The sequence below is a fragment of the Nannobrachium achirus genome (assembly GCF_963921795.1).
Source record: "Nannobrachium achirus genome assembly, chromosome: 17".
Lineage (NCBI taxonomy): Eukaryota > Metazoa > Chordata > Actinopteri > Myctophiformes > Myctophidae > Nannobrachium > Nannobrachium achirus.
The window spans coordinates 44,447,426-44,465,749 of record NC_137824.1 but is presented as its reverse complement, the minus strand read 5'-3'; the positions used below and the strand labels follow the sequence as shown (position 1 = coordinate 44,465,749).

The 18,324-nt window shown below is 43.7% G+C and overlaps 1 protein-coding gene across 1 annotated transcript in view; it reads left to right on the top strand.

Annotated features, from left to right (window-relative positions):
- Positions 1 to 1,700: 1,700 nt before the first annotated feature.
- LOC308302506 (matrix-remodeling-associated protein 5) overlaps positions 1,701 to 18,324 on the top strand; it is a gene marked incomplete at both ends in the record, with an annotated part of 44,947 nt that continues 28,323 nt past the window's right edge. The window contains 5 exons of the mRNA XM_080746762.1: positions 1,701 to 1,787; positions 2,205 to 2,332; positions 7,674 to 7,803; positions 11,715 to 11,953; positions 12,564 to 12,715. Of these exons, the coding sequence (XP_080602888.1) occupies positions 1,701 to 1,787; positions 2,205 to 2,332; positions 7,674 to 7,803; positions 11,715 to 11,953; positions 12,564 to 12,715 (736 nt within the window). The remainder of the gene's footprint in view (positions 1,788 to 2,204; positions 2,333 to 7,673; positions 7,804 to 11,714; positions 11,954 to 12,563; positions 12,716 to 18,324) is intronic.

The window sequence follows — 18,324 nt, the reverse complement described above, 5'->3', positions numbered from 1 at the left end:
AGCATGGACCCAAAGAAAGAAGACATTTTAGAAGACAGAATTTTTAGGAGACCGGAAGCAGGTTGGGGTCTATTATTTCCAATGGAAGAGTGAACGTGAACACAGCTTCTGAACCATTCTTTAGCCCCTTCGTCACTAAACTAAATATTGGACTTATAATGGCTTTTTTCAGAGACATATCATATCTCTGTCCCAGCAACACACCTTCGCAGGATCTAGCACAAGTAAACATTGGACATTTGCGAGATCAGACAGAGCCCATTTGTAGGATTTGCGTACCATTTTGCCTCTTTGTAGCATATTGGAGAGGTCTTACCAAATATACTAATTAAGGCTCTGTACCATTTAGTGTAGGACGGTTCTCAAATGTTTTAATTTCAAGGACCCCCCATAACTCTGAGAGTGTAGCTACAAATGGAACCAAATGGATCCTTACTAGTCCATTTGGTTCCAAATGTACACTTTCAGAGAGTACAGGTTACAACAGCATCTTTGACTATCACCCTAGGGCCCCACTATGACTTTGAGACCCACTGGTGTGGTGTAGCAGAGTGTTTCCATGTGAGCCAACATGGACACCATCAGCACCCTGGAAGAAAGAAGCCCAAAGTCTATCCAATATGGCTGCTGTGCATATTAGATCGCTGGCCAAACACAATCAGTAACCTGGAACTGTGGCAGCGAACAAGACAACACCCTGTAGAGGAGGACATCCTACAAAGACATCAGCAAGGTTATGGAAGCAGTAGCGAACCAACAGCTACAGAGGTATATTCTCAGGAACTACCTCATATCCCATAGGCAGTTTGGATTCAGACCATGTGAAGAGATGTGGCTGCACATGGACACAGCTGGAGTAACGGGCCAGGACCGGGATGCCTGGAGAGCACTTGTCCGTGGCCTACAAAATAAGATACACAAGAAACACATGGGAAAGAACAGACTAACAGAACTAAAAACCTACACAGAACATACCGAGCACATAGCTACAGAACCTAGGTAAAACAAAACACTGAAACCAAAAGAGACTCTGCCTGATGACCAAAACCCTAGAATGTCCGCCGGCTAAGGAGGAAGTCCTAGCAGTTAAAGATGTTGGATTTCCACACGGGAGACCTGGGTTCAAATCCCGGGACATTAAGCCCCTGATACACATAGCAATTCTTTCATCAATATCAACCAGCAACGACTTGGGTATGGCTATTTTGGGAAGTACATTTTTTTCTCTCTTTAGCCAAGCATACCTTGGCTAAAGGGAGAAAAAAATGTACTTCCCAAAATAAATTCATGCCAAGGTATGGCAACATGACTGGTGTCTTGCATGCATGAAGGCACAAAAAGATTAATCCAATGACGCTGCTAATGGCCATACCCAATTGACGCCTCTGGTCGTTGCTGGTTGATACTGATGAAAAGATAGCTATACGTGTATCAGGGGCTTTACACTAACATGTCCAAGTTGATGCATGTGATCAAAGTCCAAAGTTTTAGGAGAAGGGCCATGATACAATAGTCTGTTGTTGAAATGTTTCGATCCAAATGTGTTCTGGTCGGACACCTACTGGTTGAGGAGAGGTGCTGCATGAAGATCAAAGTGTAATACCTCTCCTGCCCAAACGGGCTTTCCCTTTCTTTAGTTGCAATGATGGCGTGAGGGATCGTTGGTCCAGGCCGCCATCCATCCATCCATTCATCCAGTCATGGCGCTGTGGTGGTGTGGCTATGGCGCCCTCCTCAGGAAGTCAGGGGCAGTGTGGCTTCCTCTGCTGCTCCTCCTCTGGCACATGGTAGTTTACTCTATATGCATTTCCTTTATTACCAGTGTGGAATACCTATCGCAACGCTTCTCAAAGTGTGGTTCCGAGTACCCCCAGGGGTCCTTGAGGGAGTTCCAGGGGGTCCCCCCAGCAAAGGTAGTTAAAACACGCCTACAAAATAATATATATATATATATATATATATATATATATATATATAACCGTATATACATACTGTAGCTGATCTACAAGCTCACAGCACGTTGCGTTGCTTGCAACATGTTGTTTGTGACCTTGTATGGTTCATGTTGTGTCATTATTGTGTCATTATTATGTGAGAATGTCCGAAACATGTCAAAACTGTTCTTCCCTCTCCTTTGCTCTCATCTGTTGTTGATGCACCCTCCTTTGTCTGTTCTTCTCCGGTTGTGTCCCGTGGCTCCCCAGGCCCACGCGGCCCCGCCCTGCCCACGCAGCTGCACCTGTCCGGGGGTCAAAGAGGTCCACTGCACCTTCAGACACCTCACCGCCATCCCAAAGACCCTGCCCAAGGACACCGAGAGAGTCAACCTGGGGTAAGAAGAAGCAATCAAATGTCAGTGGTGGATAAAGTACTCACATTTTTTACTTAATTAAAAGTATCAATACTGCTATGAAGCTCAACACACCCATGTGAGGCCCAAGAATCCCCCACTCCTGAATGAAATGTCTGGTACTGGGAGTCTGGTGCAATGCGGCACAGGTCCTGGACCTGGTGAGAGTAGGTCTGGTCGTGGTAAGACAGGAGTCAACCCACATAGCCTAGTACTTCCACGCACCAGAATGGTGCCTCCCAGCCCTGGTAGAGTAGTTCCGGAGCAGCGGATTGTGTGGCCCTGTCTCTCCCTATAGTGGGACTGATCGTGGGTAGCTACAAAACTCTGAACCCCTAGCTGCCTTACGTGCTTTTCCTTCCCTGCAGTGCGTAATTGTGTGCGTGAAGGTAATGCACATTGTAAATCACTTTGGATAGAGGCGCTATTATAAATGCACCATTTACATTGTATGCACACAGACACACACTTTAAATGATTCAAGAATTGTACACACATGCCCTACCAACTCACAACATGACATCATGACACGTTGGGATCATTGATTGTGACATTGGAATGTGACATTCAGGAAGTGTCTTGAAGAAACGGTCCTTGTAGTTCACACATAAGTCTGACTCATCGTTTGTGTGTCTGTGTGTGTGTGTGTGTGTGTGTGTGTGTGTGTGTGTGTGTGTGTGTGTGTGTGTGTGTGTGTGTGTGTGTGTGTGTGTGTGTGTGTGTGTGTGTGTGTGTGTGTGTGTACTTTTGTAATTCAGAAGTAGGACCACAGCACTTGTGTTCTATCCTATCCCTGCAACAAACATAACAACACAAGCCAGTTAGAACAGAAGCCCATGGCACTGCACCAGTAGGTTGCTGGTTGCTCAATAGGAGACAAATCATTCCCATGTGGATCTTGCCATCATGGAACGGAAGCTTTCTCTGCATTCCAGAAGCATTACAGTTGTTCAGGAACAATCATGCCACAGCTGATGTTTAAACTACTGTATTATAATGAATTGCTGCAGAACACAAAGTTCAGCAAGTAATTGTCTACAAACAGTAACTGGCCAACCCAACTATACCTGCCAAGAAGCATTTTGTAATAAGTGTTCACATGAGGCTAACTATGTGCATATGCGGTCTCAATTGTGGGAAAATGCTCGTGGGAAAATGCTCTCAGCTCATGTGTTGTATGTGTTTTACAATTATCGTTTTAACATAGTTAATGAACCACTTTTAACCTGGTGTCCCTATTTTGGCCATGTCATTGTACTGTAGATGAAGACTGTCAAAATGTTTTAAAAACAGCGACATTAGCAGATCTACAGCACATTGTGATGAATTGCGTTAACTTGTGACACTGTAGATTGGTTATTTCAGTTGAGTGTCATACGATGAGTACTGTATATACTATAAAGCCATGGCTTAAGTTGTTTTAAAAAAATATATAACTATGCATAATGGTGTGTAAACTGTAAAGTGATTAATTATTACTTATAGGGTGAATGGATCATACAAAGCCCATGCGCTGTAATGCAGCGAAGAAGAAGGCATTGATCAATGCAAAGAAGCAGAAGCTTTTCTTTATAACCGTACTTAAACCCGAGTGTCCATATTCTGAGAACTTAAGCCAAAAATAGCAGATCTACAAGCTCACAATGCCTCGTGTGAGCTTGTAGATCGGCTATTTTCGGCAAAGAGGTTAGGTAAGAGTGAAAGGTCAAGTTTATTAAGTATTGACAGTTCAAACAAAAAATTGATATGAATCCAATCCAACTTATATGGAATCTAACAGGTTGTGGGGTCCCTGCTTCATCTCTCTCTCAGCTAAGGGGTCCCTGGCCTGAAAACGTTGAAGACCCCTGGTATAAAGAGTTGAAATCATGGAGATACAAGGTTTCTGTGCTGACAAAGAACTGTATTTTCCACTGCACACAAACCATCTCCATATGGACTGCGCTGCTATGGGAACAGCTTCCACAACATTCTAGCCAATCTCTTAATGGCAAGGAATTTAATCCAGTCACCGAGACATTAACTTAACTGCTTGAACCCCATCATCCCTATATTATGTGAGCTGTGAGCTTGTAGATCAGTTATTTTTTTGATAAGGCATTTGGTGATGAAAAAGCAGTCCACGTCGGGCAGTAATTTGCCCCTCAATTTTTAACTACCAATACATTATTTCTGTTTTATAAAATAGCTAATTTATTTCACTGTTTTTACTGTGTATAATTAATGGAGAAGAAGAGTCCCGCACACTGTCTTCACTCACAATAAATGTATTAAAACTTTTCGGTCGTTCAGACCTTCATCAGGCATAAATGAAGGTCTGAACGACCGAAACGTTGTAATAAATGTATTGTGAGTGAAGACAGTGTGCGGGACTCTTCTTCTCCATTCGTCAACGTCACTGTTTCAACGGACCTGTCCTTATAGGTGTGCAAAAGGCCTTCTCCTCATACTGTGTATGATTAAAATAATAATAATAATCCAGGCCTGGGTCCAAGTTCATTTGCAACTCAAGCCCGTTTCACTGAGCCTAGAGAGGCTTTGAGAGGTTTTACTCTGAGGATTCCATGGCTCTACTGAAGGTTTCAAAGGAAAACAAACCTTGTGTTAAAGCTACAGTATCCATCCCGCCGCCAAACACGGTGCACATGTCAGCATAATATGACATTATTTCCTGGCATATGAGTGATTATGTCCCTCCCACCTGATATGAGTACTGGTATGTCCCTCCCACTCTGAGATATGAGTGATTATGTCCATGTGGCATACTGTGCATACTGCACATATGAACCTGAACACCTATTTATGGCATTATGTGCAGCATATATTCCGCATGTACTTGCCATATATATTTGCATATTATATGCACATATTTAAAATGGCACCATAGCACCACCATTATCCTTTTCATGTCACGCACCCCAGCCTCATAAACCACCAACTTCCGGAAATCGCATTGGCATCATGCGATTTACGGAAGTTGGTGGTCTACGAGGCTACGGGCTCTCACACACCACAGTTTGGGGAATCCCTGCATTATACCTGTAAGCCCTTTGCTCTACCACTACGGCATAATCGGAGATTACTGATTTATGGCCGGTGGTGGAATACACTGTGTCGGGCGGCAATCCAAAATCTCCCACATGTGTTCACTTGGGTATGGCAGGGATAATATCCACATCCTGGGAAGGTTATGTGTTTTACCAGTTAGGTTTGAGGAATTCCGTGTCGCTCTCTCTGTGCTATTCTGATTTCCTTTGTTAGAAGGCTTGTACTGCAGCCATACATCATGTCAGTGCAGTCATCTGCTGATGGTTTTCCATCATCAACTATTTTCATTGTGTCTCTGCTGTGAGGTAATGTATCTGGCCTGGGGATGTACTATATTTACCAGTGCTTATCAAAGTGGGGTCAATATTTTATGTTAAATGTATAAATGAGCAGATCTAAAAGTTCATAGTACATCACTTCGTGCCGCGCTGCAAACTAGGCCTGGGATGATTCACTTACCTCCCGGTTCGATTCGATTTCGATTCATAGGGTGGCGATTCGATTTATATCACGATTATAGATTTTTCTGCGATCCGTGATTCGAATCGCGATTATTGCGATTCTTTCCCACAATTTACATAGCTTTTTTTATATAATTTGAATTTAAAATGTTTAGGTGTGGTCATACGTAGGACCACACCACTTTATTCTCTCACACAACCTTTTTTGGGCAGGCCTGAGTGTATGTGTGTGTGTGTGTGCGTGTGTGTGTGTGTGTGTGTGTGTGTGTGTGTGTGTGTGTGTGTGTGTGTGTGTGCGTGTGCGTGTGCGTGTGCGTGTGCGTGTGCGTGTGTGTCTGTGTGTCTGTGTGTGTGTGTGTCTGTGTCGCGCTGTAAACTACTTCTGAGCAACGTGTATCAAGAGGTCAGGTCACCAATTGTCCTCTCAGAGAAGTTCAATAGAAGCTTAACAAGCGTCAATTAAGAGCCGTATTCCATCGGCTGTATTTCTCCTAAAATATATATAAAAATACAATAAAAAACGATTCACGATTCACTTACCTCTCGGTTCGATTAATTGAATCGTGGCATCAACATCGCGATTAATTGGTGAATCGATTTTTCGGCACACCCCTACTGCAAACGTTTACAGAAAACCCTCTCTTCTGGCGGTCCCTGGCACAAAGCATTCTGCTATATGCTGCACACCAGTAAATGTGCATTGCATTCATTTAACATTTTGTAATTTCCTACTATATGAGAATACTGCAAATATTGCCTGCCACAGACTGTGGCTTTGGGTGATAAGTGTCTTTGATGATCCACGCACTGCATAGCCTCGGCTTGCGGATCTGCTACTTTTGATGCTTTGGCATGACGCTGTAGTGTGATCAAGTAGGACATCCAAAACAAGTTACCGTAAAAGGCTGGGACATGTTGATGAGAGGTTTCTGCCCGACAGCGACAATATGCAGATGCCCTTAGGATGTGGGGGGCCTCGAGTCCTTCAGTCCCGCATGAGGCGGTACAGACATTGTAGAGTGTTCATCAAGTGTGTACGTGTGTGTGTGTGTGTGTGTGTGTGTGTGTGTGTGTGTGTGTGTGTGTGTGTGTGTGTGTGTGTGTGTGTGTGTGTGTGTGTGTGTGCGCGCGAGTGCACGCGAGTGCACGCATGCAGGGTGCCCCCATGAGATGTGTTGAAGTCACTGACCCCCCTGTGACGCCATCGATGTGACAAACACACACAAACTGTCCAGAAACATGTTATATATATATATATGAAATATGTTCAGATCCAGTGACGTGCAGAGAATGTTAGAGAGGCAGGGGCTGACATTTCTAAAAGGGCCTTTTGGTGAAAATATTGAAAATAGCAGACCTCCAAGCTCTCAACGTGTGAGCTTGGAGGTCGGCTATTTTCAGTATACTTGATACCACACAAAACTAAGCATAAAAAAGGCAATACTGGAGATGTGGCGTAACGGCATGGATTTCTACACAGAGAGGGCAATTCTTTCAACATAAGATGATGCATTCAAGTTCAGGAGAGTTTGAACAAGGCAATTCTCTTGAATGCTGCCTTCATGTATGGCATGAAAAGAGGGCATTTGCATTTCTGTCACCATAGTGAAAACTGCATTCATGGTCTGGAGAGGAGGGGAGGGCACTTTTTATTGACGGATAAAAGGGCAGGTGCTCAAGTCCCCTTTGATCTCTATGTGTGCACGTGCCTGTTCAGATCTCTCTCTCTCTCTCTCTCTCTCTCTCTCTCTCTCTCTCTCTCTCTCTCTCTCTCTCTCTCTCTCTCTCTCTCTCCCCCCTCCCTCCCTCCCCAGGTATAACAGCCTAACAGCAGTGGAGGGCTCAGAGTTCAGGTCACTGCAGCAACTGGAGATGCTCATGTTGCACGGGAATGACATCAGCACAGTTCACCCGGGGGCCTTCTACCCCCTGAGGTCATTGCAGGTACCTTCAGTAGAATGAGACCCGCTCAAGGACCCCACTTTGGGGTTTCATGATTGAGAGCGCTGTAGCAGCACCTCCTGAATCATCATCACTCCTGTAGCAGTGGTTTTCATGAGATTTAGTCTCTCAGACCCAAAACGTTGAATATTTTGTTATTGTTAGATAAGCCTTTTCCACAATTCTATACTGCATTGATGTGGTGCCATAGGAGAGTATTATCTTCTACATTATCTAATTGAGTAGACTTCTTGTAAATTAAGTAATGCAGATAATAATAATTCTACTCTTGAGAGCGTAAACCCATAAAGGTCCATTTGGTTTCATTTTACACTCTCAAGAGTTAAAGATCTATAAGGACCAAGCCCCCAGAACGGTTTGTATATATTGAAGCTACTGCCCTACTGGCCAAAGCTGGAACTGCAGGTGGGGTGAAGAATACATGTATGAGCAAAATAGCGCGCCACTGGGGTCTGCTATGGGGTTCAATGGACGTCGTTTGACGTTCGTGACAGTTCGTCGACATAAGAAAAATTGGATCATCCAGATGATCCAATTCCCCCACAATGCAGCTGGATTCTGCTACTTCCGCATGCTTCAAAACACCACTGAGCACTGAAATGAATAGTTGGGGGCGGGGCTATCCGTTCTCTCTCTATATATGTATGTCACAGTTAGTTTGAGATTCAATTACATTGAGACCAGGAGCGCTCGTTGTGCGGCACGAGGTGGAGCAAGCAGTGGCTTTGATCCACGGAGCGTCGGCAGCCTCACTATAGCGTCGATAGCGCCTCACCCCACGGAGGTTAGGGTTAGGGTTAGGGTTAGGGTTAGGGTTAGGGTTAGGGTAAGGGTTCGGGTTAGGTGTAGGCATATAGTTTTACTGAGGTTAGGGTTAGAGTTAGGGTTAGGTTTAGGCATAGTAAGCTGAGTTAGGGTTAGGTTTAGGCATAGTAAGCTGAGTTAGGGTTAGGTTTAGGCATAGTAAACTAAGCTAAGCTAGACTACTAGTAAACAACAGGGAGAGAGGTCGCAGACGAGGTCACCGACTTCACACCACACCCAGTGAATGGTTGTGTTGTCACCATCTAGTGTTGATTACGCAGAACTACACAGAATGAATACACAGAATTACACAGGTGATGTGTTGATTAGTCACTACTATCAAAGTGAATTAATCTGGTGGTGGTAACATAATACTCTATGATAAGGAGTCCATTTGGTTAAAAACTCTCATTTAGCTGGGGACCACCTGGAACCCCCTCAAGGACCACTGATGTTCCCCAGACCACTGCTTGAAAACCACTGGTTTATAGGCTACTGTACTCACTCTGTTGACACACCTGTGCTTTCTTAACAACCTGCCAAAGCCCGAGGGCTGACTCCATCATGTACTCGACTGTAAAAAAAGAAAAAAAAATGATGTTGAGTTGCAACTTGCTTCCCTGAAGCAAGTTCATTTGACACCTTCAGTTAAAGGTAGGGTGATAAAATAAGTGTTAAATAGCTACAGTATTCTGATAGTATTCATTGCTACAGTGTGTTTGTTCAGTAACAGGGGTCTCCATGTCGCTCCAGCTCTTTATTAAACAGAAAATGCATTTTAAGGTTGGGACACCAATTTTATCCAATCAGAATAGAGAACTCAGTCAGGACACAGAGGTGAAATTGGAAGTGATGACACAAAGTAATGAGAAGACAAAATTGTACGACAGGTGTGTCTACTCTGAGCCACCCCACTCTTAACTGGTGAGTGGTGGTGAAGTGAGTCTGATAAGGAAGGTTAAGCAGGACCCTAATTAGTTTGTTTTGGGCTGTTTGGAGCTTAGTTTTCAAGGCTTGTGGGGCGTCACAATACCATACGTGGACTCCGTAGTTAAAGAGGGGCTGGATTATTGCACCAGCAATGGTCTTCAGTGTGTTGAAGTTGACCATCAGGGCGATCCTCTGTAGGAAACAAGTTTGTTGGTTGATTTTATTTATTACCTTTGAAGTCATCTTTTTGCTGGAAAGATTAGCTTCAAGGATACATCCTAAGTAGGAGATTTAGTTTTTTCGTGTTATGACCGTGTCGCCCTCATTTATCAACGTGGTGCAGATACATTTTTTGGCGTACACCAAAATGTAGGCAACTGTCTGCATTTATCATTTCAGCGTGACTTTGACGTTGGCGTAGGGTAGGATCAAATCTCACGTCAAGTTCAGCGGTGGTGTAGGATTCATCTTAGGCATACACCTCTTATTCCATTGTAGACATGCGGAGCAGCATGTCTAACTATCTGACTCATGTATCCACTCCAACATTTTGAGGAAGCGGACCGGCGTGGCGCTGCTACTTTTCGTGGACCGTGAGGTATCCAACTTATACAAGTATGTCCTACATGGAGTTATTAAGGATAAAACCCGATGCTCCAAACCTTCAGATTATGACTGCACTGCCTCCTTGTCAGTATCTCTCAGTAACATGGCATGCACGGCAGCCCGTGGTTTAGGCCTATATGGGGAATACATGATTTTGATTTATTTCTTATAACCACTCAAACGCGCACTGCGCCGTCGCCGATATTGGGTTAAATTAATATATTCCATTTGTGACAATGACTGGTGTGGTGTCACTCATGTAGGCTGCAAGCCTACCATACAGACAGAATAAATGGTGGTAATAATGGTTCCACAGTGAACCAACATGCTGCTGGTCTTGGTGGTGAGTGTGCGTGCGTGCATGTGTGCGCGGTCTGTGTGGGACGCGGACATGGGAGTGAACTTGAAGCGTGCGGAGTAAACCCTCTTCTATTGGCTTTTCTTTCGTTGTTAGGTCGTATTCGGGTTGTTCGTAAAATCAGGGCGTTTCGAGAATAATTACATTTCAGCCTGCGCATTTATCAACGCTGAGATCAAATGTACGCCAGGTGTGTCTATTTAGGACGTGTTCATAAATGCCACTTGAACGTTGACCTACGCAACATTTGGGGAAAAAATACACAGTTTTTTACACTCCATTGATAAATGAGGGCCAAGAACCAAAAAATATCACTTACCCTACCATTAATACTTTGCACACTTGGCCTGATTAAAAAACCTTGACCATTTGTCACCTTATCAATCTGTCTTGGGAGAGGTCTGGGAGAGGATACAAGATTAAAGCTCTGTCATATTAAATTAAACACCTTAAAGGAGCACTTCATCCATTTTCAACCTTATCATGTTACAATTGGACACTTTATCATCTTATAATTGGTCCCTTATCATCTTATAATTGGTCCTCATAATCATTATAAGATGGTACAATTTCCAAGGACATCATCCATCGGGATTCCAAGCTAATAGAAACTGCAGATTTTCTCTTCCTGGAAAGTCACTGTTAAAATTAGAATAAAAATAAAAATAAAAAGTTTTGAAAAAGGTTTCTGAACTGTCCACAGCCCTGCCCCGACACAAAGTGTTTCGTCAAAGTGACGGAAATGGTGCCATCTTATAATGAGAATTAGGAGACGAATACTGTGAGGACCAATTACTGTCGTCGTTGTCGGGTGGAAACCTCGTACCTCCAAGTTTCAAATTTGTATGTTCTTTCACAAAGTAAAGCCCTGCTTCACAAGGCCGTCGCACAAAATAGAGAAAACAGTAGATCTACAAGCACACAACGCCTCGCGGTGCGAAGTGTTGTGTGCTTGTAGACCGGCTTTTTTCACTAGTTTAAATCATTTTTAAAACGAAAAATGCAAAACGAACGATTTGGACATACAAGGTTTTCTCCCGACAACGAGGATATGAAGATTGGTTGAAAATGGGTGCTGTGGTACTTTAAGTATGGCAGTATACAGTGACTGATTGATTGATTGATTGATTGATTGATTGATTGATTGATTGATTGATTGATTGATTGATTGGTTGCCCTTTCCCCCCATACCCAGATCTTGAAGCTCAGCTACAACAAGTTGACGACAGTGAACCCTGGCCTGTTCGAGGGCTTGGTGGGTCTGGTGCGCCTCCACCTGGACCACAACCTCATCCACTTCATCGAGCCCTACAGCTTCTCTGGCCTGGCCTCCCTCAAGCTGCTGCAGCTGGAGGGCAACCTCCTGAAGGAGCTCCACCCCCACACCTTCATAACGCTGTCGCTGCTGGGAGCCTTCTGGACATCGGGACTGAGGTGAGGCGGCTGCGGGGTGCGTTTTCCATACAGCGGGCAATGGTGGGGAAAAATGCACTCACGTCGTTAACTTAAAAGTATCAATAATGCAATGTGGAAATACTCTGTTACCAGTAAAGGTCCGGAAGACAACATTTAGTAAACACTAAAAGTACAAAAGTATTGGTATCAACATGTACTTGGAGCACTAAAAGTTGAAAGTACTAATTATGCAGAATGACCCACTACACGTTTTCAAATGTATAAAATGTGTAAAAGATCTTTTGAAAATAGCAGATCTACAAGCTCACATTGTGTTGCTTTGTTGTTGTTTTTTTTTTAATACATGTTTATCGGGTTTTATCGCGACGCATTGTGAACTTGTAGATCGGCTATATTTTCAAATGGCCGAAATCCATATAAGGCTGAAGTGGTTAAATTATGTTTTGTAATAACTAGTCCTGTGCCTGAGGGTGCGCGATGAGGGATTGAATGTAGGATTCTCAGAAGTAATGTTGGAGAACCCAGACCGGTGCCCGTTGGGCAGAATAGATTAAAGGCCCTTTTCTACTTTGGTACTTTAAGTACATTTTTACTCAAGTGAAACATTTGAGTGCTTTCTCCACCACAGGCACCTCCACCTGTCAGACAACCAGCTAGAGCGGCTCCCTGACACGGTGCTGCAGACAGCTCCCAGACTGGAGCTCCTCTACCTGCACGGCAACCCCTGGACGTGCGACTGTCAACTTCACTGGCTGCTGGAGTGGAACTCTAGACACCAAGGTAGAGCTTAAATCGGGCCAAAATATGTGAGCCCGGCCCAGCCCAACCCAGCTGAAAGTCAGCCCGAGCTCGGCCCAAAGCGTGATACATAATTGACAATTGGAGACCGACACAGCCCGCAGCCCGACATTATAAACCAGCTTAATTGATGCAGGCGGCAGCAGCCTTTTTTTCCTCATAAAATATTGGTGATTCGTTAAGAACAGCGTCATTCTACCATTTTCCAACTGTCTTTATATATACCAGTAAGACTCCCTAATCGGGAGATAAGCGACCGTTGGTCGCTTATCTCCACAATCTGTCGGTAGATAATGCCGGTCTTATATAAGTGTCATTTGTGTACGGTGTGATGTCATACTGATGTCAGCAGTGTGATGTCATACTGATGTCAGCAGCTATGTCTCTATATATGGAGTTATATGTTGTTCGTGTCCAAATATGGGGCTTGTGAGGTCAGACTTAGTGAGATTCGTCGGTTATCTCCATATATGGAGGGATGTGTTGGTTATCTCCATATCTGGAGATTCAACCTTCAACGTGTAACTATGGCTACCTAACGACTAGCCACATGACGTGAAGGTGAGTGAGGGTCTTTGTAACAGCCACCCCCAGATTTCCCGTGGAAATCTGTACAATATCGAGAAGGCCCGAACGGAAACTCTTAGTCAACTGGCCACCCCATCAAAGAGTAAAGGGACATCAAGGCCTCTCTCTTGTCAATGGGCTGGTGTCGGCCACCCCGTACGGGTTCTAGTCTGAGGTGATAGCCTGCCACCCCGTTAGTAGGCAGGGGTCCCGACAAGCCAAGGGGTCGATTGCACCAGATTCCTCCTGCCGCGAAGGGTGCCAGCATGACTCACACCATCCTTCCTAGACGATTTTGACATCTTGTTACTAATCTGTCGGTAGATAATGCCGGTCTTATATAAGGGTCATTTGTGTACGGTGTGATGTCATACTGATGTCAGCAGTGTGATGTCATACTGATGCGGAGATATGAGCAGGGCAAAGGTGTGACGTGTGACGTGTGACCGACGGACGGACGGACGGACGGACGGACGGCCGGTGGAGGTTTTGATACTAAACTGCGACGGTCGCAAAAAGACATTGTAGCAGCACCATCCTAATTACCGTATGGAACAAATAAACATTGGAGCCTCGCTGGAAAACACAGCTGAGCTGACGGACGCCACTAAATCGGGAAGCAGGTGTACAGGCTGTTAGCTACAACATTCACACTACGTCTATAATATTATTAGGATATGAGTCAGTGACGTGACGCCCCAAAAAATGTGTTTTTAAAAAAACTTTAAATTGCAGGCATAAAAGTTATTTACTTGTTCTACTCACTCTCAACCTTATGGAAATACATTTTGTTTTTAGATATTTTATTGGAATCAGACTTTATTCAGCAGTTTGTTGTACTTGTGCCTAAAATCGTCATATGGTGTGACATGAAAATAATTGTTCATAAAATTAAAATGGAGTACATCTTTCTTAAGTTACTCACTTTATCAAAGTCCTTTATCATAACTAACCAGTGATCCACTATAGTTTTTTGAAAATTAATTATATCTGTATATTTTTTTCATAATCGACACTCTGTGTGAGGCCCATGTTCATGATCTTACAACATATTTTAAATGTATTCTGTCAAAACTTTCTCTAAAATTACACAAATATTTTTTTGGTTTAATCATTAATAAAGGTATGATCTTTCACTATTTGGAATGTCACACCAAATGATTTAGTGTCATACCGTATGATCATATCTTCATGTGTCAAAGCAAACTGTGTTTTAACCTACCTATTAGTGAGTACTGAACTTTACTGATTGATTAAACAATTACCCAGGATAACATGGCCTTAATATTTCTGAACAGGATATTATTGTAGGGCTTTAACATGGGATAAGAAAGAATTGTAGTAGTAGATGGATGATGAGGATGTGCACAGGAATGCTACGCACACCTAAGTCTTCTGCCGGCCCACGGCAGAAGGATCCTAAAGAGACAATAAGGCGCATAGCCACACTTGGAGCCAAGGCAACATTTTATTAACACCAATTAGTGGAAACAGAACTCAGCATTCAGGTAAATTGCTTTTTTCCGAAGTCTCCTGAACTTGAACACAGCATTTTGTGTTGAACAAATGTAATTAGGAATCATGACATTACACCACATCTCCACTAGCTAAAGAGTGCTGGGTTGCGCAACTCCGAAAATAGCTGATCTACAAGCTCTCGCAGCACAACGTGTTGAGAGCTAGAGCTAGGGTAGCAAACCGGCTGCCTTGTTGCGGTTCTGCTATGCCACAGACAACCTCCTGCTCTTCGTAGAAAATGCAGTCTCGCCCCTTTGGCTCCTCTCTCCTTGCTGGGTCATTGTTTAGTTTCTCCCTGTACTTTCTCGTTCTCTCAGCACTTGTCATTTTCCAGCTGACAAAAGAAAATGGAATGTATAGTTTAAGACAAAGAGAAAATATTGTTTAGATTGAAACAATATGTTAAGGTTTCTGTGAAGGGGTTTCTGCTCTGTCTGATGAATTTGAAGTATCACTGAATGAAGCTAAATTACATTTTATGTAAAAATGTTTAAAACAAATGTTTAAATGTACAAAAGAAACATGGGACTTTGTTATTTATTGTTATATCTGTAGTTAAATACAGTATAAATCATATGGTGTGACAATCAAGTCATATGGCGTGACAAGCAGACATGTCACACCATTATGATTAAGTGTCACACCATATTACGTTTTCTGCATTTAGGTTTACCTTGAGGCTACTATGTACACATTAGCATGCTAACAGCATGCTAGCTATAACAAAGCAACCTAGATCTACATGGAAATATGACCAAAACTTCAAATAACTTAAGCTTTTTTTAATGAAAAGGTGTCACACCAACAGACATCCAAAGTGGTGAGTTTGTCAAAGTTTCAACAAGATGGCATTTCATGAAAATGTTAAAATCATAACTCACCTCAGACACCTGTCTTGCAGTTGTGCTGGGAGTGCTGAATAGCCTTACAGAAGAAGGACCTCTCTAGCCAATAGGTGTCCAAATAATTGCCTGTTTAATTTGTCCAAACTAGTGTCACACCAAATGATTTTGGTTTGGGGGACAAAATGTTTTTGATCAGAAATGACTGAAAACATTATGCTTTGACTTTGAAAAGATATAGGCTCACAAATAGACATTTTTTTTAGCCTAAATTCATTTTCAAATGATTTTTAGCAATTCTTTTTCTTAGTTTTATTCAAGTTCCACTTTGAGAAACAAGGTCAGGACAGTCACACCATATGAGTTTTGCCATGTTTGGTTGAAAATTCTGAAGAAATGAGGAATGAAATGTTTTAATCTTGAGTAAGTTCACATAAAGCTTAATGTCCTGCACAATATTCAGAAGGTTTTTGACAAATATATTTTTTATTTATACATGTTTGACACCGAGGACAGCGAAAACGTTACGTCACGTCACCCACCCATATACAAAAGAGTCTGAATGGTTTCAACGATCTCCTCCGCTCCACTCTGCTCAGGCAGTGCATAAATGCACACGCCACAGCAGACACACACACACAGTCACACGGAAGCACAGCACACTCACACACTCAACTGTCTGAAAGTTAAGCTATCCACCGCAAATTTGAGGTGGAAAGCTTTCCACCTCAAGTCAGAAAATAAGTGCAGGACATCATAGTCACTCACGGTGGAGTCCTGTACACCGTGACTGACTGGTCTAGATCGACCAATCAGTGAACGGGGTGTAGAGCCTGTCTGTCTGATAGTAAAAACAGAGAGATGTGTTGGGACTTGCGGTGTAAAGCTCTCCACCGCGAGGAATGATGCAACGTTGTAGTTTCATGACTCAAAAAGACTCGAAAAGACTACACCGCGGTGTAAAGCCTTCCACCGCCCAGGCGACTATGATGCCGGCTTAAGGGGGTTCCACACTACGCGCGGTCACCGCCTCCTAGCAATTCATTTTCAATGGGAGGCGGGCGGCTATTTTGTCCGCGCAGCAAAGTTTTGGGGCGCCGAGGCGAGCGGGCGCGTTCCCGTGAAATCCCCCGGGAGCGTGCTTGTTTGTGCATGCCTACGCAGGCGGTGAGAGATGGATTGTGTTCATCTTTGTGAAATACCGCGCGGTGTTTACTCACTGAGCGAGTGTGTTTGTGTCTCGCCGCGGTGCGGCCACCGCTGATCCTAGCGGCAGGCCCGACGGCAACCGCCTGTAGTGTGGAGGGCACCTACCACAGTCACAGAGACATCATGATACCGTGCTGCGCTTGCCTACCGGATTATAAAAGCCTGACCCAGCCCAAAGTCCATACATATACGTAACAAATTGAGCCCGGCCCGGCCCGGCCCAGCCCGCGCCGCGCGGACCCACCGGGTCCCGTCGGGCTCGGACTGAACTTTTAAGCTCTACACCAAGGTATTTAATTTGTCAAAGCCATAGTACCACAAGTTTCCTGTGTCCCATGAGCCCTTGTGTGAAAGTTGGGCATCACTTCCTGTTCCTTTAAGCTGTTTCATTCTGACTGGCTGATGTTAGCATGTGACAGCTGAATCTCTGCATGGTGATTACTTGGTGCTTTGTTAAGTGATTTGAATCAGCTGTGTGAAGGAAGTGAAGCCCACATTAACACACACACCCTTTTCCCCAGTAAGCTCACTGGGAAACTTGAGGATAATGGCCCAATTCCAATCCGCTCCCTTACTGACTCACTGACTTAGGCGCACGTTCACATTGAGGGCTTGAGGGCTGTCCCAATTGAAATCGGTAAGTCAGTGAGGGCTCGGGACCGCCCCTTTTTGCTATAACTTTCCATAAGTCAGCACCTATGCAGCCTTTGGCAAAGGAATTCCCCACGTACAGTTCATAGCGTTACCAGTAGGGATGGAGTTCGTTCATTTCTATTTATAATGAGCACCTTATCGATCCTGCTTATTGAGCCGGGCATTTATCGAGCCCACTTTTGAGCGTTTTCCAATATTTTGTGGAAAGATGTAAGATGACAAATTCTGAATAGAACTGGTATCTTTTTTATTGGCCACCAGTTGCACCATCTATAAATGGTAAATGGTGCATTTATATAGCGCTTTTAATCCAAAGCGCTTTACATGGATTGTGCATTACATTCACCCATTCACACACACATTCATACACCGGTGGCGGAGGAAGCCATGCAAGGCACCAACCTACTCACCGGAGGCAATTAGGGGTTCAGAGTCTTGCCCAAGGACCCTTCGACATTAACTCAGGGGGAGCCCGGATTCGAACTGGGAACCCTTCGGGATTTATACCCTTCGTGCTCTAATACCAGTTTCTCTACCCCTGAGCTATGCCACCTATGCAGATGACAAAGGACAAAAGTAACACATATTATCATTAAATATCATTAAAACAATCAGTCATTATTGTGTAATAAGTGTTAAATGGCTTTAGGCGTCTTACTGGTTCACAGCCTACAACTACAACAATCACAGCCTTTAAAGCAATAACTGTAAATAAGGTCAGTGAAGAGTCAAATGTGATGTAAAGTGAATGAAACACTCATCTAAAGTGCTGTTCCATTCCTTTTATACCATTTTGAGTCC